The 16407-nt window shown below is 43.7% G+C and overlaps 1 protein-coding gene across 1 annotated transcript in view; it reads right to left on the minus strand.

Moving 5' to 3' along the window:
• The window catches only part of TRPA1 (transient receptor potential cation channel subfamily A member 1), a 1301026-nt gene that overhangs the window by 776099 nt on the left and 508520 nt on the right, over positions 1–16407 (minus strand). Inside the window, exon 13 of the mRNA XM_069621203.1 lies at positions 7941–8055. Within this exon, the coding sequence (XP_069477304.1) occupies positions 7941–8055 (115 nt within the window). The remainder of the gene's footprint in view (positions 1–7940; positions 8056–16407) is intronic.

Here is a 16407-nt window from a genome sequence, read left to right on the forward strand (position 1 = left end):
GAAACGGCCCCTTAATAACTTGCTAATAAAACCCACTTACTACATAATTGCATGATTTGAATCAAAACACAAATAGACAACAACACATACAAATAAGAGCATATACAGGGAAAATGAAGTAAACATCAGTATTACCAGCCAATCTTCATACCCTAACTGATTAACTTTATACACAGAAATGATTGCTCTGCTTCAAAGCTACTACTTTGCTATGTATACCTATCATATGATGTGACTAGACCCTAAGGAAAGTAGTGTGCATGTATTCAAATATGACCATATCCAGGAAAGTAAAGTAATTTTAAAAAAGCTGAACTATAAGAAAGTGTTGATAACCTTACTGATTATCTTCATACATAGAAAGCAGTGCTGTTTTCCAAATCGGTATTTTCCCCTATGTATATGTTTCATATGCTGTGAGTGAACCCCAAGTGAATTACTGTAAGCACATATTTGAAGTTTAAGTCTACAAATATAGTACTTTTTGAATTTTTAGTTCCTACCTGTTACTGGTCTAGATATGTCAATAAAGGAAAAAGAGGGAGCCAGACATGTGATGTCATCAGTGATGTCATCAATGACATGTGTGATGTCATCTTTGATGTCCTGGGTGTTAGTCTTAGCAGTGCACGGTGGTGAGCGAGTTATGTTTCAACTCTTTTTTCCAACAATCTTACAATAAAGCCTATTCAGCAGGAAGGGGCCTCCAGCAAGAAGAACTCGACCAAAAAAAAACTATCTTCACTAATCATCTCTAAATGAGCCCACTGGAGTATAGCACTAGTCCTATGGTTGTATGTGCACCTCTGTACAATGTATGTCTAAGAGGTATTGGGTCATCATTGCTGGCCGCGGGCGCTAGGTATGGAGACCAAATTGGAGGTAGATGAATAAGGATTACTGTAAACAGCACTCGAAGTGGCTTGAATTCCAAGATGGAGGGTCCATGTCCTGGTGGTGTCACAGAATAGAAAGGGAATAACTATTCCTCCGAATATAAAGATAGGAGTTCTAGCCGCAAGAAGGATGAGGTTAATGACTGATTATGTATATGGATTCCAATCAAGCAGAGACAAAAAGTAAGTGTTACTATAGGGCAAATATGGACTCATTTTGACTATACACGCTTGCTGTAGACATATGCCAAACTGCCCTACGAGGTATTTCACACTGTAGAATGCAACGCTCAGAATCACAAAACTTGTGTTAGCACACGCTACTTTTTTCTCATTTAGGTCTCTTTGCTTTATCTCATATTTTCTTTTAGGAAAATAGCCATAGCAGTAGTAATAGCACGGGCATGTTATAGACAAATTAATGTAAATGTATTTACAATGTGACTAATCTCTGCAAAGGTGCTGCCTGAGATCACCGCATAATAGTTTGCTGGGTGAGTTTATGACTCTTCTGTATCTACTCATTTCTACATTTCTCGGATGCTCGCTATCAAGTGATATGGTGGGTTAATTATCCATTTAAAATTAAAGCATGTGAAAGTTTACTTTTGTATCTACAAGCTGCACTTTCTGGGCACTGTCAAATCTCTGTTATCTCAATGCAAACACACCATTGTCAATCTTGAAAGCATGAAACCTTCATTAGGTGAACGAATTTTAATCTGCTAGGTTTCAGGACTATGTGGTACCTTCGTTTATGACTACATTTTCCAAAAGCAAAAAATTACCAATTGTGAATGGATGATGCCTTGTCACAGCCCTGCCCTCTTATATTTGTGTTTATTTTTCCATACTAACCCATTTAGCTTAGATCCACTTTAGCCTCCTGGTTTGCTGAAGTCAACAAACACTGTCCGTTCCAGTGGTCTTCCAGCTGTGATGCCCCCCGTCACCCCAGGGGGGCCCAAATGGCATCCAGGGGGAGGGTAGATGCGAGGTTCTTCCAGAAGGGAATGCAGTGAATGTTTTAATAGATAATAGAAGTAGATACCGTTTCTGGGGTGTTGCAGGGGCAGAGACAATATTTTCACTCTGGGGGTGGGGGGGGCTCACAATACTATTTTTACTGAAGTGGGGACTCGGCCTTAAAATGTTTGAATATCACTGGTCTCTTCACTCATACCTAAAATTGTTTCGATTTAACCACACAACATCTTGCTATTCTGCCTCAACTCAATAGAATTACTTGGCACTTAATATGCAAAATGTTCAAGTCTTTGCACATCTCAAGTGTTGATCACTCTACAATTCGTTTACATTGTGGATCGCGACAATTCAGTGGCACCAGACGAGGCTAAGACATATGTAATAGAGGCGTGTGGCCTCTGCTAGGTGATTTATTGAGTGTGCCGCCCCTGAAGCCCACAGTCTGTGCGGTCATAGTGTTTCTTCTCATGGAGAGGGGCTTGTAATATGTGATCTGTCGCCATTCCATTATTAGACAAGATGACCGTCTAGGAAGCCTTCTCCATGGAATGATCACAAGCAGAGTTTTACAGCATGATATAGGCAATAGGAGGAAGAAACACCCATCCAAAGCCAGATACGCGTAGGCTCCTGCATCTTACGCCTTTATCAGACACATGCTCTGGGAAGCCCCGCGCGAGTAAGGTGTGAGGAGGAAACCGTGCTATCATCCTCGGCCTCCTTTTCCTCTCCTGCCATGCCGCCTTTTTCATCGAGACGAGCTGGTGCGCTGCTAAATACTGAGCAATGAGACTGTGCTCCCCTCCTGTATCACTGAAGTGTCTCTTTCCTACACCTGCCTGGCATGCCTTCTCTGTGCCCCCCTCCCTGCAGCTCCGTTGCCTTTTGTAGAGTGGCTGTGGGTGGGGTAGACAGGTGGAGAGTAGGAGCAGAGAAGAGTGGAAGGTGGAATCCCTGCTCACACCTTATGCCAGCCAATTTACAAGTCATTCTGTGTTTCCTGCATGACAAGGAAGCCAGATAGAAAAGGGCTAAAGCAAGTACGTTGAGCTGCTCTGGTTCTGTCCTTTCCACTTACTTCCTGGCCATGAACAGAGTACCTGGGTAGATTATGGCAATACCTGTCAAATGCCTGTTGTACCTGTCATATAATGTGGGTCGCTGGCATATGGTGTGCGTATCTGGGTATTGATGATTGATACTTGGAAAATCATACGTGTACTTATGATGACAAAAGCTGACATTCGTTATGACCATTGGGTATTTTATGGTAAAACCTGTAATATCCCATGAGTATGTGGCATTTGTTGGAAGTATCTTTTGAATAATGGTGGTATCTAGGCTTATGATGACACAATCTGACATACTATATGGTGGAAGTTCCCCGTATGTTGACCACAAAACCTGGCATGTGGTGGCAGCACCAGGGAAGTAAAACCATCAGTTTATAAATGGTGTGTGTGCCTAAAAATACAATGGTAACATTTGGCTAATGGCTTGAGTAGTACTTTAGAAGATTTCCATTTGAACGTTTAAGTCTATAAAAAGCCAAAACATTCCAGAAAATTGAAAACAGGAAGTAAAGGCACCCCAGTGTTTAACACATGTCTTCCAGCCGAACACCCATTCTTTCCAAAGTTTGTGATGTTATTATTATCTTTCAAGGACTCCCAGAGTCCCCCCTCCACTCACTGTGGCTCATGTAGATGGAACATTGTACATATCCAATTTCCACTTCGTCTTCCGTTTGGTTCCTAAACTTGGAAATCAAAGGGCAAGCACATTTCACCTGGCTTTTTGAGTTACTGATGAAATCTCATTTTTGTCAAACAAATTGTTAACTCACATACTTTTAAGCTTGGACATCGTTTGACTTTCACAAACATTAAATCACGTCCACATTTTTATGTCTGGAATTGTATTATGTCCAATGCGTGCTGAATGGTTTTCTTGGCTTCTGACAGTATTATATGGCTCATTTACCAGTGCCTCCAATATGGCACATTAACCCGTGCCTAGAATGTATTTCCATTAGCACCGTGGCATGAACACTGGAATCCTGACTGCCAATAAGCATCCACGACTTCTGGGAAATATTTGCCAGCACAGCCATGCATCTTGATGCATGTCAGGATTCTAAAGCTGGCACTCCGCACTCCCCTTTTCCATTCCCCCTTTGCTCCTCTGTCCCCTCTCCCCAGGGCTTAATTTGTGGGGGTGGTTGCCAGTGCCCAACACCGGCACTCTTTTTTGGGCACCGGAACTCATGCAGGGCCAACACACGTGCAATTGCTTTGTTTGTTCTTCAACTTTGCTTTGCTTCGATTATAAATCATTGGGATTTGTCATTCTGATCTCAATCCATCTCTTGCTTGCACGTTGCAGGCCATGGCTGGCGGGGCCTGGGAGGGGCCAGCAATAGCAATGAACAACAAACTGTTACAAACAACAGTCAATGAAAACTACCATTCTGTTGTTACTATGCCGTATTTGATACTTTCTGTATAGTAACACAGAATGTGCAGTTGTCATTGGCTGTTCTTATGAGCCAGTGAAATTACATGGTGACGTGTTGTTGGTGCCACAGGAGGCGGCCTTGACTTGTGAGATAGGGAGCCTGCTCTGCTGTACTGTGTGGTGCGGCCTAGTTGCTTCCTGTGGCCCCCTCTGCCTGCTTTTTCATTTGTGCGGGTGCCAGTGTGCGCACCCGCCCCCCCCGCACTCTGAGGCCCCGATAGGAGACCAAGTCCTAGCCGGCAAATCAGGTAAGTCACTTGTTGGTGCGTGCGGTGCAGCCTGAGCCTGTCACAGTCAAGTGATCAGGCAAGGAAGGCCCAGATCGGGGCCCGGGCAGCGGCACGGTCCCCTGAGTTGTCCCGACTGCCCAGGAGTCAGGACCCCACTAGGGGCCTGTCCACGCCCGGGCTTCTGTCTTTGTGACCTGTGTGCAGTGTGTTGCTGACTGCAGTCAGTGCCAGGCCCAGGCCAATTTCTGTGACCAGGGGCTGCCGGCTGCCGCAGACTGAGCCGGATGACTCTGCCGCGGGCGGCCGGGCCTGTGGATTGTGCCCAAAAGTATGTTTTTTACTTTTTTCTTTGAAAACCTGACCTTCCGTGGGGCCGGTGGCTGGGGCCACGCCCCATGGAAGGTAGGTTTTAAAAGAAATAATTTATTTTGAGTGGCGGCTGTGGCCCATCACTGTCAAAGTGATGGGCCCCAGCCGCCCAAATATATGTTTTTTCTTTTAAAATCTTACCTTCCGTGGGGCCGCTTGCGCCGTCATCATCAGGCTCAGCATGGCCATGGCAGTGGTGGCCCCACAGAAGGTAGCCTAAGTGATTCAGGCAAGGCAGGGCAAAGCCCAGGACCGGGCGGGTCACTGGCGGCAGTGTGGTCCCACAAGTGTCTGTCACAAAAGGAATGAATTGTCTTTGCAACTTTGGCCACTTTTTCTTTGGTGCCGAGCCCGACTCAAGACAATTGTATGCCCAGTCCGACTCTGGCTAGCATTCATCTAAGCGAAACATGAACTGTGAATTTTTGCCTGGGTGTTTCCGTTCTTCCTTTTAATGGTATCGGTCTCATTAGTTCACAAACAAGCTTCAGCGAGGGGACCCGAAACGGTGCACGTATTGGGCTGAAACCGAACCAGCTGCACTTCATTTCAGGCTTAAAGATACACACATAGAAACTAGACGGGGATAAACATTGTGCACATGCCCACTACTCTGTCATCATAAATAAAAGCACTAGTTGAGTATTAATGTATAATTCTCAACCGTCTTTTGCTGTCATTTTTTTACATAATCCCAGCACATGTTTTCTATCCTGATGTGTGGTTTATACACCGGATGTGGCCCCTTAACCTGGGTACAATACACTCCGAGCATGTGCTCCGAATGAGAGCACATGCAATCCTCAGATAGGAATCCTCAGATAGGGAGGTGGGGGTCTGTTACAACCCGCAGTTTAGTGAAGTATGTCAAGAACATGCCAGTGGGAAGGAGATATCCTAATATGCATTCTCCTCTGGCTCCTGAATATTGGGTGACAAAACATATTTAGTTTTTTAATATGTGTTAAAGTGGAAAGGGGCCCTAAAGCAGAAATAGCACAGGCTGTTGATTTCACAACAATGTCTTGCAGAAATTACTTTTTCCAAGTAATACAACACCATGCTCATGCTTGAAGGAAGGGTGAAGCGGGATGCATTTATGAGATGTGATGACTGATAAGGGCTTGAGAGTAAATTTATTACACAAAACACCTGAATGAGTTGACTGAAGAACAGGCTGAGAGGAGGGTGCTCTTCCTGGAGGTAACCGATTAACAAATAGAGACAAATACAGTGCAACAGTGACTGAAACAGAATGCTTTTTTATTTATTTCCATTTTTAAAGTGCTCACACAGCCCGGGGGCATCGAGGCACAGTTACAGGAGGAGCATGCCTTAGTTGAGTATTTACTACTAGCCTGTGCCAGCAGTTGCTGCAGCGCCAAACATGTGACATGGAGCAGCAGCAGTGTGATGGGCTGGTGGTGGGCCGATCTAGGTAGGTCTAGCACTGAACTGGTGCGGCAGGCGCGCCCGCACTGAGGGAGGCGCCACGCCCTCACTGGGTGGCGCGCCCGGCATTATGGGGCCAATATTTTTTGGGCACTGGCACTTATTTTTTTACAAATTAAGCACTGCCTCTCCCACACTTACAAGTGGAACTAACCTTTGCTTGCAGGTGCTTTCTCAGCTGGCAGTTCTAGGACATCCGAGTCCTTGCTGCCCCATGGCTTTGAGGAAGTCCTTTATTTATTTCTGTGACATTAGGTGGAGCTGCAGGGGAGCAACGTCAAATATGGATGTCCTGCGGTTTTCCCCCCTTTAGCTATCAACTCGCCGCAGGTGCGAAAGCCAAGAAGCCAGTGAGGCTTCGCCTCTAACCCTCAGCCCCCATATGTGCCCTGGATTAGCTCGGGCCCATAGGTTAGACTTGCTGGCACAAAGGAGGCTGCTTTGCCCTCTGCCATTCTCAATTGTGGGTAAATAATTCACATGCTCTGGCAATAAGAGACACATGGTGTGAGTGCCAAGGCACGTTATGTTATGTTATTTGCCATTTGTATAGCAATGAGTCATTGCAGTGGCCCCTTAGAAATATTGGCTGGTTTGGAGCATGGATGAAAGCATATATGGGTGGAGGGTGTCCAATGTGGTCCCGATATGTCCTGTGATCATTGTCACTGTAAGATACGTTTAGTGATTGGTGGCTATATACAAGTGGGCAGTGATTGAAACCTCTATTAGATGCTTCCTGGTGTTGGGCTTGGTAATTCGTTGGTTTGTTGAGTTGATACAGTAGCTGGACCACACATATATTCTGATCAAGGGAACCTTAGCAGCTGGGCTGTGGAAATAAATAGGCCCTTTTGTACTAACCAAAGTTTTCAGTGTTCCCACTGGTGTGGTATTTGAAGAATCAAAGTACTGTGATTAGCAACTAAGATTCATGTTAACACTGTGTCTAGGGTTGTTATTTTGATAGCTCGGATCCTAGGAACCTGGTGCCGGTTCGCTCTAGTGCCTTGCAATTCTTGCACACGGTGCGACTATTTAGGCAAATGATGGCAGCATCTGGATTAATTGGGGCTCCAGGGCATTTATTGGCAGTATTGATGTGTTATTTATGATTACCGTTGGGTCATGGTTGCATTGTCTATTTTTTATCAGTCAGTTCTCAGAAATGCCTTATGGATGACAGAAAAATCAATGATGTAAATACATGAGTCAATCAAAATTACAAAACATGATTGTATCTTTTTTTGTTGAAGCACATTTTTTTGGCATTTGCGTTGCATTTTCTTCAGTGCAAAGTAACATGTATATGCTACTTCATTTAACACACCATGAGAACAAGGAAAGACATGCATAGTATTTGCCAACATAACATCGTATCCATCTCCTTAGTCCTTTTATGCCCAGTCACTGTTTGCTTATATGAAATGAATTTGTAAGCAGATCATGTAATGCAAAGGATATATCTTGCAAATATGTAAATACATACCCCGTTGATGTCAACCTTATCTATCAGACACATGTATGTATCCAGAAGTATCTGCATTGTACGCGTATATCCACCAAATGTCGCATAATGCAGACTCGTCCATCCATTATAGTCACTTTTAAAGGAAAGGCAATATAGTTTAATATGAGGTCACAGAAAATACAAAATCAAGATATATATCTTTACGTTTTCATTTCACAAATATTTGTAAAATATTTTTGAACGTGATTCACACAGTCATCTCTTTCTCACACAAAATGCAAAGTGTTGCTTTCTTTTCCACATTTTATATGTTTGATCCTTAGATGAATTGTTCTTCCGAGAACACTAACATTTTGCATGCTACAATGTAGCAATGTCCCATCATCTACGTAATAAATACCTATACTTCTAAACGCGGGTAATGGACATTTTAGGATAGGTTTGTGCGTCAGGTGAAAATGCTATTTTAGATGGGCTTCTGCTTATCAGCTCATAGAATGTTTTTGTAACAATAAACAGAAGACTTGGGAACATAGGAAGCAGGGCAGTATTACAAGGAGGTACCCATTCTTTCAAAGTTGCATTTTGACATGTGGCCCCCTCCCATTTCCGGTCTTAGCCCTGGCTCTTTTCCTTCCACACACCCTGCCCTTTGATGTCAAGTTGATATAAAGTTGATATAAATTGTATATCAAATTGATAAGACCCCAACATTTTTTGATTGACCCCCAAAATATTTGATAGCATTTTTATATAAAATGGACATTTTAATATGTTTTATATAAAATGCAATATAAATGTATCTTTACATAACATTTTAATATACATTTTATATAAACTAAGTTACTTTTAAAGATAACATTCAATATAATATATTATATCAATTTAATGACCCTCAAAACTTTTAGTCAACTCCCAAAATTTGGGAAATCATTTTTATATAAAATGTATATAAATATTAAATTAACTGGATCTAAAATCTATATATAGTATAGGTTACATCATGGCATTCCAGACTTTTGACAGAGACAATTACGACCCAGGCGGTAAGTTACCGCCTGGGCCGTGACTTTACCACCATGGCGTAAACTACGTTTACGCCATGGTGGTTGGCGGACTTACCGCCCCATTCCGACCTTGGCGGGGCGGTAAGTCCCCAATCCCCATTTACCCTTCCCCATTCCCATTTTTGCCCCATAGGGCATAATGGGAGTGGGGAAGGCATTAATTACGCCACCGTAAATTACGGTGGCGTAATTAACTCCATGGTCCTTTAGCGCTATGGATTTTAACACCTGCTAAAAGCAGGTGTTAAATCCGCCATGGCGCTAAGGGACCTCGTACTCAGGCGGTAAGGGTCGGCGCTGTTTACGGCGCCGTAAACCCCTTACCGCCTGAGTTGTAATGAGGCCCAAAAAATAACAATAGACAGTTGGGTTATCTGCATCACCTAGTAACATCAAACTTTGATATATATTTTATATAGAGTATAAATAGATGCTGCCATGGCCCCCCGAGACCTTGGATGGCGGCCAAAATAATCCAATTTGAATTCACTTTATAGGCAAAGTGGGTTTTCCCAGTATCAATACAAAAGACCAAAACATTTGCCTTGTGCAATGCTTGTTTCTTGTAAATTAACACAATCTAGGTGGAAAAGGTCTGCTGTAGAGACAGCAACCTGTTTGCGGCTAGCTAGTTGTCTTTAAACCACCCTCTCCACAGTGTTCAGAAACCTCATGCTGTTTTTTTGAGTCTAGCGCTGTTGAGACCCAAGGCACATGCCAAATGTTATATTTATTTTATTTTATGTATGTATTTATTTATATACAGGAGGAACATTGCACTTTTGATCGCTAAAGAACATACAAGAAATCAGATTTGATGGGAAGCATTGAACTTCTTACAATGGGGTCAGTTTAAGGGACATTCTGAGCAGATTGTGGATGGGAGTAAACGGAACAGTCACCAGGAACAATTCATAAATTAACATACATATATTAAGGACAACCAACATTGGACATTTTTAAGTGCAGGTAGGCAGTACATCGAGCTGTGTTTGGGACGTGACCATGATGGGTAAAGTGCTAGAATGGAGGCAGAGGAAGTGAGCGACAGAGGCAGGTTAGATGCTAGGGAAACATGTTAGCTAGCAGGCAAATGAGAGGTAGGTTAAGAGGGTAACTCTGAGGGAAGGAGGTATGCTTTTAGTTTGGTTTTGAACAAATCTGTGTGGACTGTTTCTCAGATGTCTGGGGTAGAGAATTCCATGCAAGTGGAGCAAGTGGAGCAAGAAGAAGAGAAATGGCAGAAGCGAGAGGAAGCCCAGGGATGTTGAGGAACCACAAGAGTAGTTGTGGAGGCGTAGCAGAGATTACAAGAAGGTTTATCGAGTTCGATAGAGGAGGATAGATACAGTGGTGCCTTACTGTGAATAGATTTGGGAACCAGAAGAAGAAATGTAACTCTGGCCCTGATTTGCTTCATCAGCCATCCAGCCTGGGGATGGTGACGGTACAATGAAGTAGGTGTGAGGTGAGGGAGTCCTGATAGTGAAGTTAATGATCCTGTCGAGAGGTCAGAAAGCATAGTTGGGGAGACCAACGATGATGCTGACACAGTTATCCAGTTTAGAGAAGACAAGCGTAGTTAGGAGATGTTTGGTAGAGTTGAAAGGAAGGAGGTGCCTGATTTTCCTAATATTTAGGAGGCTGAGGAAAGCTGCTGTTCCAGTTTCGGAGATGAAAGTAGAAAAGGTGCGAGAAGGGTCACAGATGATGCAGCGGTATCGAGCTGAAGAAGAGTAGGGGGGATTAACAAGTGGGAACTAGATAGGACATTTGGATAGAGAGTTCCAAGGAGGGTTCAGGAAAATAGAAGAAGATGTAGGTGTCATCTGCAAAGAATTGGTACGAGAACCCAAATGAGAAGATTAGTGTCCCAAGAGCAGAAGTGCAGTGTAAAGAGGAGCGTACCCAAGACAGAGCCTTTTAGAAAACCCACAATTAGAGGAGTGAGTTGAGAGGTGTTGGAGCTCCAGGAGACAGAGAATTGGCGAGGTGCAAGGTAGGATTCAATACAGGCAAGGGCTTGATCGTGAAACCCAAGAAGAAAGAGAGTACTCAGGAGATCATAGTGATCAACACTCTCAAGGGCAGCAGACAGGGTGAATTAGGATAGAGGATAGGTTTGAGTGCTTTGCAGAGGCCATGACTTTGGACACATTCATGAGAGCAGATTCCGTTGACAGGAGCAGAAACCTGCTTGTAGAGCTCCCGAAGGTTGTGGATGCCTAAGAAATTGGTAAGATGGTTGAACACAACCCTTCGAGCACTTTAGAGTAGTGCGGAAGGAGAGACACAGGGCAAAAGTTAGCTAGTAGGTTCAGGCCAGCCCCTTTCTTTTTTGGGAGAGGGGTGACTGTGGCTGTTTTGAAAAGGGAAAGCAAGCAGAGTCAAAGGAAAGGTTGAAGAGCTCTGTGAGGTGGGAGGCCACTAATGGGGCAATAGGGCTGCCAGATTGGCAGTGTCAGATGGAGGAATCCAGGTTTCATTGGTAGCAAGAAGGTCTAGGGGAGAAGAGCTGGAGTGAAAGTCGTCAGTGATAAAGGAAGTTTTGTTGCATACACACTGAGCATTCCAGAGTACAATGTCCAGTTGATGAAGTAAGGAAGAGAAGAGAATTTGCGTCTTAGAGGAGGAGAGGTGAGGTGGTGAGGTGTTATAGGAGGTATGTTTAGCATTAAAGGTTAGTAGCACAGTGTGGAGAGACAGTACAGTAATAAGGAAGCTTCAGGTACTCACAGGTGCAACAGGGAGAAGGGAAAAAGCAAAGGCTCATAGGCTAAGAGGCAAATAGCTGGTCAATGGCTGGTCTTCACTCTTCACTGTTCTGCTCTTAACTGGGACACCCTTGGCTGGACGTGCCTCTGAATTTCAGAAGGAATTACACATGCCCTTGTCACCTGATCGCCTAATCCATCAGTGGTTGGTCTCTGTGATATTGTCCCTGCTGTTGCTGGGATGATGCAATTTCTTCCAGATTGGTGTTGCCAGAGACATCCAGCAGGCATATACAAAGAAGTGAACTTTGGGTGCAGCAGATATATCATAAACAAGGGATTCCTTTGGGACGGTTTTATTGTTGCTGTGATGTTCAGTGATCAGCTGGCACGGTATAGTGATTCGTGGGGTTTGGAATGACAGGAATTCCATGATTTACACTGGCATTTTGGCATTGTGCAGATCTCAACAGTGATGGGAAGGCTATTTACAGCTTATGATAGTATGATGACGGGGTGATGTGATGTAAGAGACAGAAAGCCGGTCCGATAGCACAGTGAGTAGAGCGCTCCTTTGACATTTGTGCAGAGCCTGCTGACACAGGTTCAAATCCCGGCACGGCCAAATTCAGCCTTTCATCCTTCCAAGGTCAATAAATGAGCACCACACACCATGGGTAATAATAAGCAGCGCTCAGATACCCGAGGGTTCGTAGCACTATATACATGCTAAATTATTATTATTATTATTATTATTATTAAGCAGCAACCCGGCAGGGCCCAGGCTAATTTTTAATTCTGCTACAGTGACGCATTAAGCCAGAGGGCATTTTTCTGCAAAACAAGCTGGTAATCTGGGATCTCGCGGACAAGAGTAGATGCATCTTGCCTCATTGACCTGGGAGCAGTAGTGGGAGGGGTGTGGGCTGCCTGTCTCTAACCCTTAACAGGGGCACTTCTGTCCGGTGCAAGGCCATATCATGGGAGCCGTGTGAGTGTTTTCCTGGCGTTGAAATTTCTGACAGCTGGGGGCATCATTGGAAAATACCCTGAGTGGAGTCTCATGTTGGGTGGTGAAGTGAGTGGGTCTGCTGGGCAGGACCTGTGAGGATTTTAGGCTATCTGGACTTAGGTGGATCCCTGTGGAACTGTTGGCAGGCCATGGCAGATGACTGTGATCCCCTGAAGGGTGTTGATTGGAAGCAAGCCCTGTTTGTGAATCAGCGTAATGACCTCAACCCTGAATGGCAGAGCTGAAGGTGAGTTGTTTAAAGTCATTAAAATATTATTACTCTGTGATAGTGCCATTGTTAGTTTACAGAAGCGGTTCTATATTTTTAACAAAGTAGCATCTCAAAGCGCCCTGTTTATATGTGTTGGACAGCAGGATGTTTTGTTAGACTGACATGTCACAAAAGACAGTTGCATTCATGTTACGATGCAAATGCTATCGGTAACAGGCTTAACAAAGAGCTGGATGTTTGTAGCAAGGAATCTCCATATCTAGCTGAGTTTTATACCGCTTCTTTTAATCATTGAAGGTACAGGGGAGGTGAATAGGTCTGGCAGGATTGCATTCCCTGTACATATATACTTTCTGTGTTTTGTAAGTTAACTTGGATGTGATAATGACACCTGGTGACCCCTTCATTAAACAGAGTTGGGCAAGAATCTGCATTATTTGAAGTTTTTTTTTTAAAAAAAAAAGACTGTGCCGATATTGGCACAAACTGCCCAGATGCATTTCGTTCCTTGTAATTGTTAAAGAGGTGTGCTGTTTGAACGGTTTTTCAGCGATTAACTCACTGAGGCTATGAGAAAGCATGTGATGGCATTGTGAAACTCACTGAGGCTATGAGAAAGCATGTGATGGCATTGTGAATTTGTGCATGTAGGGCGATATTGTATTGGGTTGAGAAACAGAGTATTAGTTATTGAGGACTGAAGTGTGTTTTACACTGATACATTTTGTCAATTAAAAAATGCAATTTCTTGAAACCTCTGCTTGACTGTGGCTGCCATCACCATATTAACTGATATGGTGATGGCAAAGGGGGGCGGTTTAGACAACCTGAGGGGATATGTACATGGAAAAAGTCATGCCAAGAAATTTAACTGTAGTTACAAGAACGTAAGGGTTGCTAAGAATAAAGAAAGTATGGGGTCAAATGTATAGAGCAGGTTAAAATACCTGCTTAACGGCTTACGCAAAGTGTGTGGTTCTGTGGAATTATTTAAGCTTACGCTGATTTAACTGTAGAAAAATGGGGGGCCTTATTTCAAATAATGTGAACTCTTTGCAAATAAAGGCTTTCTAAGCCAATAACTCTGCACCCCGGTAGACATTTCATTATAAAGCAACAAGGAATCTTTCAGGGGTTTAAAACCTCCCTAACTCAAGGAGTAAGGTCATGCATCATGCACACACACACAAACACATGCACATAACTTATACTTGCATATATGCTGCTTCTAGCACGCGTGGTGCTACTGATTGCAAATATGCAAAGCGGCAGCTTGCTCATTAATCACAGACTGATTAGGACCCAATTTGATACGCTAAGGGCTTGACATGGTGGAGTTGTTCTTCAGAATCATCAAGAGGAATTTGCTTGATTGGGGCCCCCAGCAAGCGTCTATGGAGTGTCTAGGTCCCGTGCGAAAGAGAATGGCTTTTCTGGTTCTTTGATGGATCACTGCAACAGGTACCTTTGGAATGGGCAGAGCTTTTGAACACCTAATAGGGGGCCCAAGGACTCACAATGGAGCCGATTGTTTTTGTCATCACAAGGGGGGGGAATGCATCAGGGCACCACCGCTATCAAGGCGACAATCCTGGAACACTGTAGGTCGCAAAATTGACACCCTGTAACCAGCGCTGTAGGATGTGATGATGGCCAGCACAGGTACAATAATATTTGCTTCACCAGCCCCAGAAGGATGAAACTCTAATCCTGCAGTGAGTTAACCCTAGTTGGGGAGTTTGCACGTAGATATTTGTACATGGTTTGTTAACCCATTAGTATTTGGTGTTATGGTTACCAGGCTACAACCTCAGTTTGTGTGTGTGCTGGCAGGTTCTTCTAGCTGTGGCAAGAGCTAATTTATCAGAAAACTTCTAGAAAACGCCCACACCTCGATGAGTCAAATCCCCAATAATGTTGAGTGATTATATAGCTGCTGACAACCTCTTTATACCACCTTGCAACAACAGTTTAAGCACCTTCGTTTTGTATAGGGTATGCCAGATAGTGTCAACAATGATCGTTTACTGCTACCGTGCATGGTTAATATGATCAGAGTGGATGATTTGATGACTGAGGGTGTTAAGAGCACTGTGCTAGTAAAAGCCTTTACTCAATGTTCCCATCATCGCAATCTAAGCATTTGCTATATCACGCAGAACTTTTTCTACAAGGGCAAGAGCAAAAGATCTGTAACACAAAATGCTAGTTATATAGTGTTATTTAAAAACCCCTCGGAAGAACAACTAGCTGTGGTAGCTCAACAGATATATCCATTCAAAACGCATTTAGTCTTTTGAAGATGCGACCAGTAAGCCCAACATATTTCTGCTGGTTGATTTAAAAACAACCACTCTAGAGGATTAGATATTGAACACCGATTTATTCCGCTCGGAGCTACCTGCTGTTTATACTCCTGAAAGACATTCACAAAACACCATTAAATGCAATACCTCGTCATTAGCCATTCGTGTTTTCAACATGTCGACACGCATAGAGATAAACATCATGCTGCTCATAACGCCCCCCTCCCTCAACAACACAAGGCCATTCTAGCCACAGTCTCTGATGATCGATGGCCGCTATTTCGGAGATTGCCCAGAACACTTTAAAGGGACACGTCCCCCTAACACAGCATCAAGTAAGCGTGTTGAAAAAGAAAAAGGGCATCATCAAGAAACTGGTCAATAGGCAGATATCGCTATGGACTAACAGAAAACTGATTTCTGAGGCATAAAATCTCTCATAGGCAGAGCTCTACTGCTAATCACCAGCTTGCTTTGGGGGCAGTGATGGAGCATGCCCATCAAAGGTATTTGTTGGACAAGCGGCAGTTAGAAAGTCTGGCGACCGGCACACCCTTTACGGATTGTGGTATATGTAAGGTTGCCACCATGTGGCTCAACTCAGAAATTAAGGATGTTTTAAACAGACTTGATTTGCCGGCACATGCTAAAGTGGCCTTATATATGGGCATTATGCATAAATACTTAAAACAGGCCCGGTGCAGCGATGCAGAATAAACAAACTAACCTTATGCATGCCGTCCGCTGATTTTTGCATTGTGCAGGTTCCAGCAGGGTCAGTCCCGGTTGTGGCAAATGTGGTGAATACCATGAGCCAGTGATATAAACCTAGTGTAGAACTATTGCTACATGAGCTGGAACTTGGAAAGGATGTGGCCACATGGACTAATAGGGGGGAGTTTATCTACAGAGGTAGGGTTGTAAGGGGCTCACTCAAACCTGCATGATCTAGTACGGCATGTTACGAATCGACATCCCACTTCTATAATAAATGCCCCATCAACTGGAACGAGTTCATGCAAGCGGTTTCTGATTTAAATATCCAGACATCCGCTATGGGTAATGTTGCCCAACAACGCATTCTGCAGTGGCTAAAAAGTGGTGTCTCTGCTACCCCGTGACAACAACGCAGCCTTTTAGATCAATCAGTCACC

The sequence above is a fragment of the Ambystoma mexicanum genome, chromosome 5q (genome assembly GCF_040938575.1).
Source record: "Ambystoma mexicanum isolate Mex_15411 chromosome 5q, UKY_AmexF1_1, whole genome shotgun sequence".
NCBI classification, from domain to species: Eukaryota; Metazoa; Chordata; class Amphibia; order Caudata; family Ambystomatidae; genus Ambystoma; species Ambystoma mexicanum.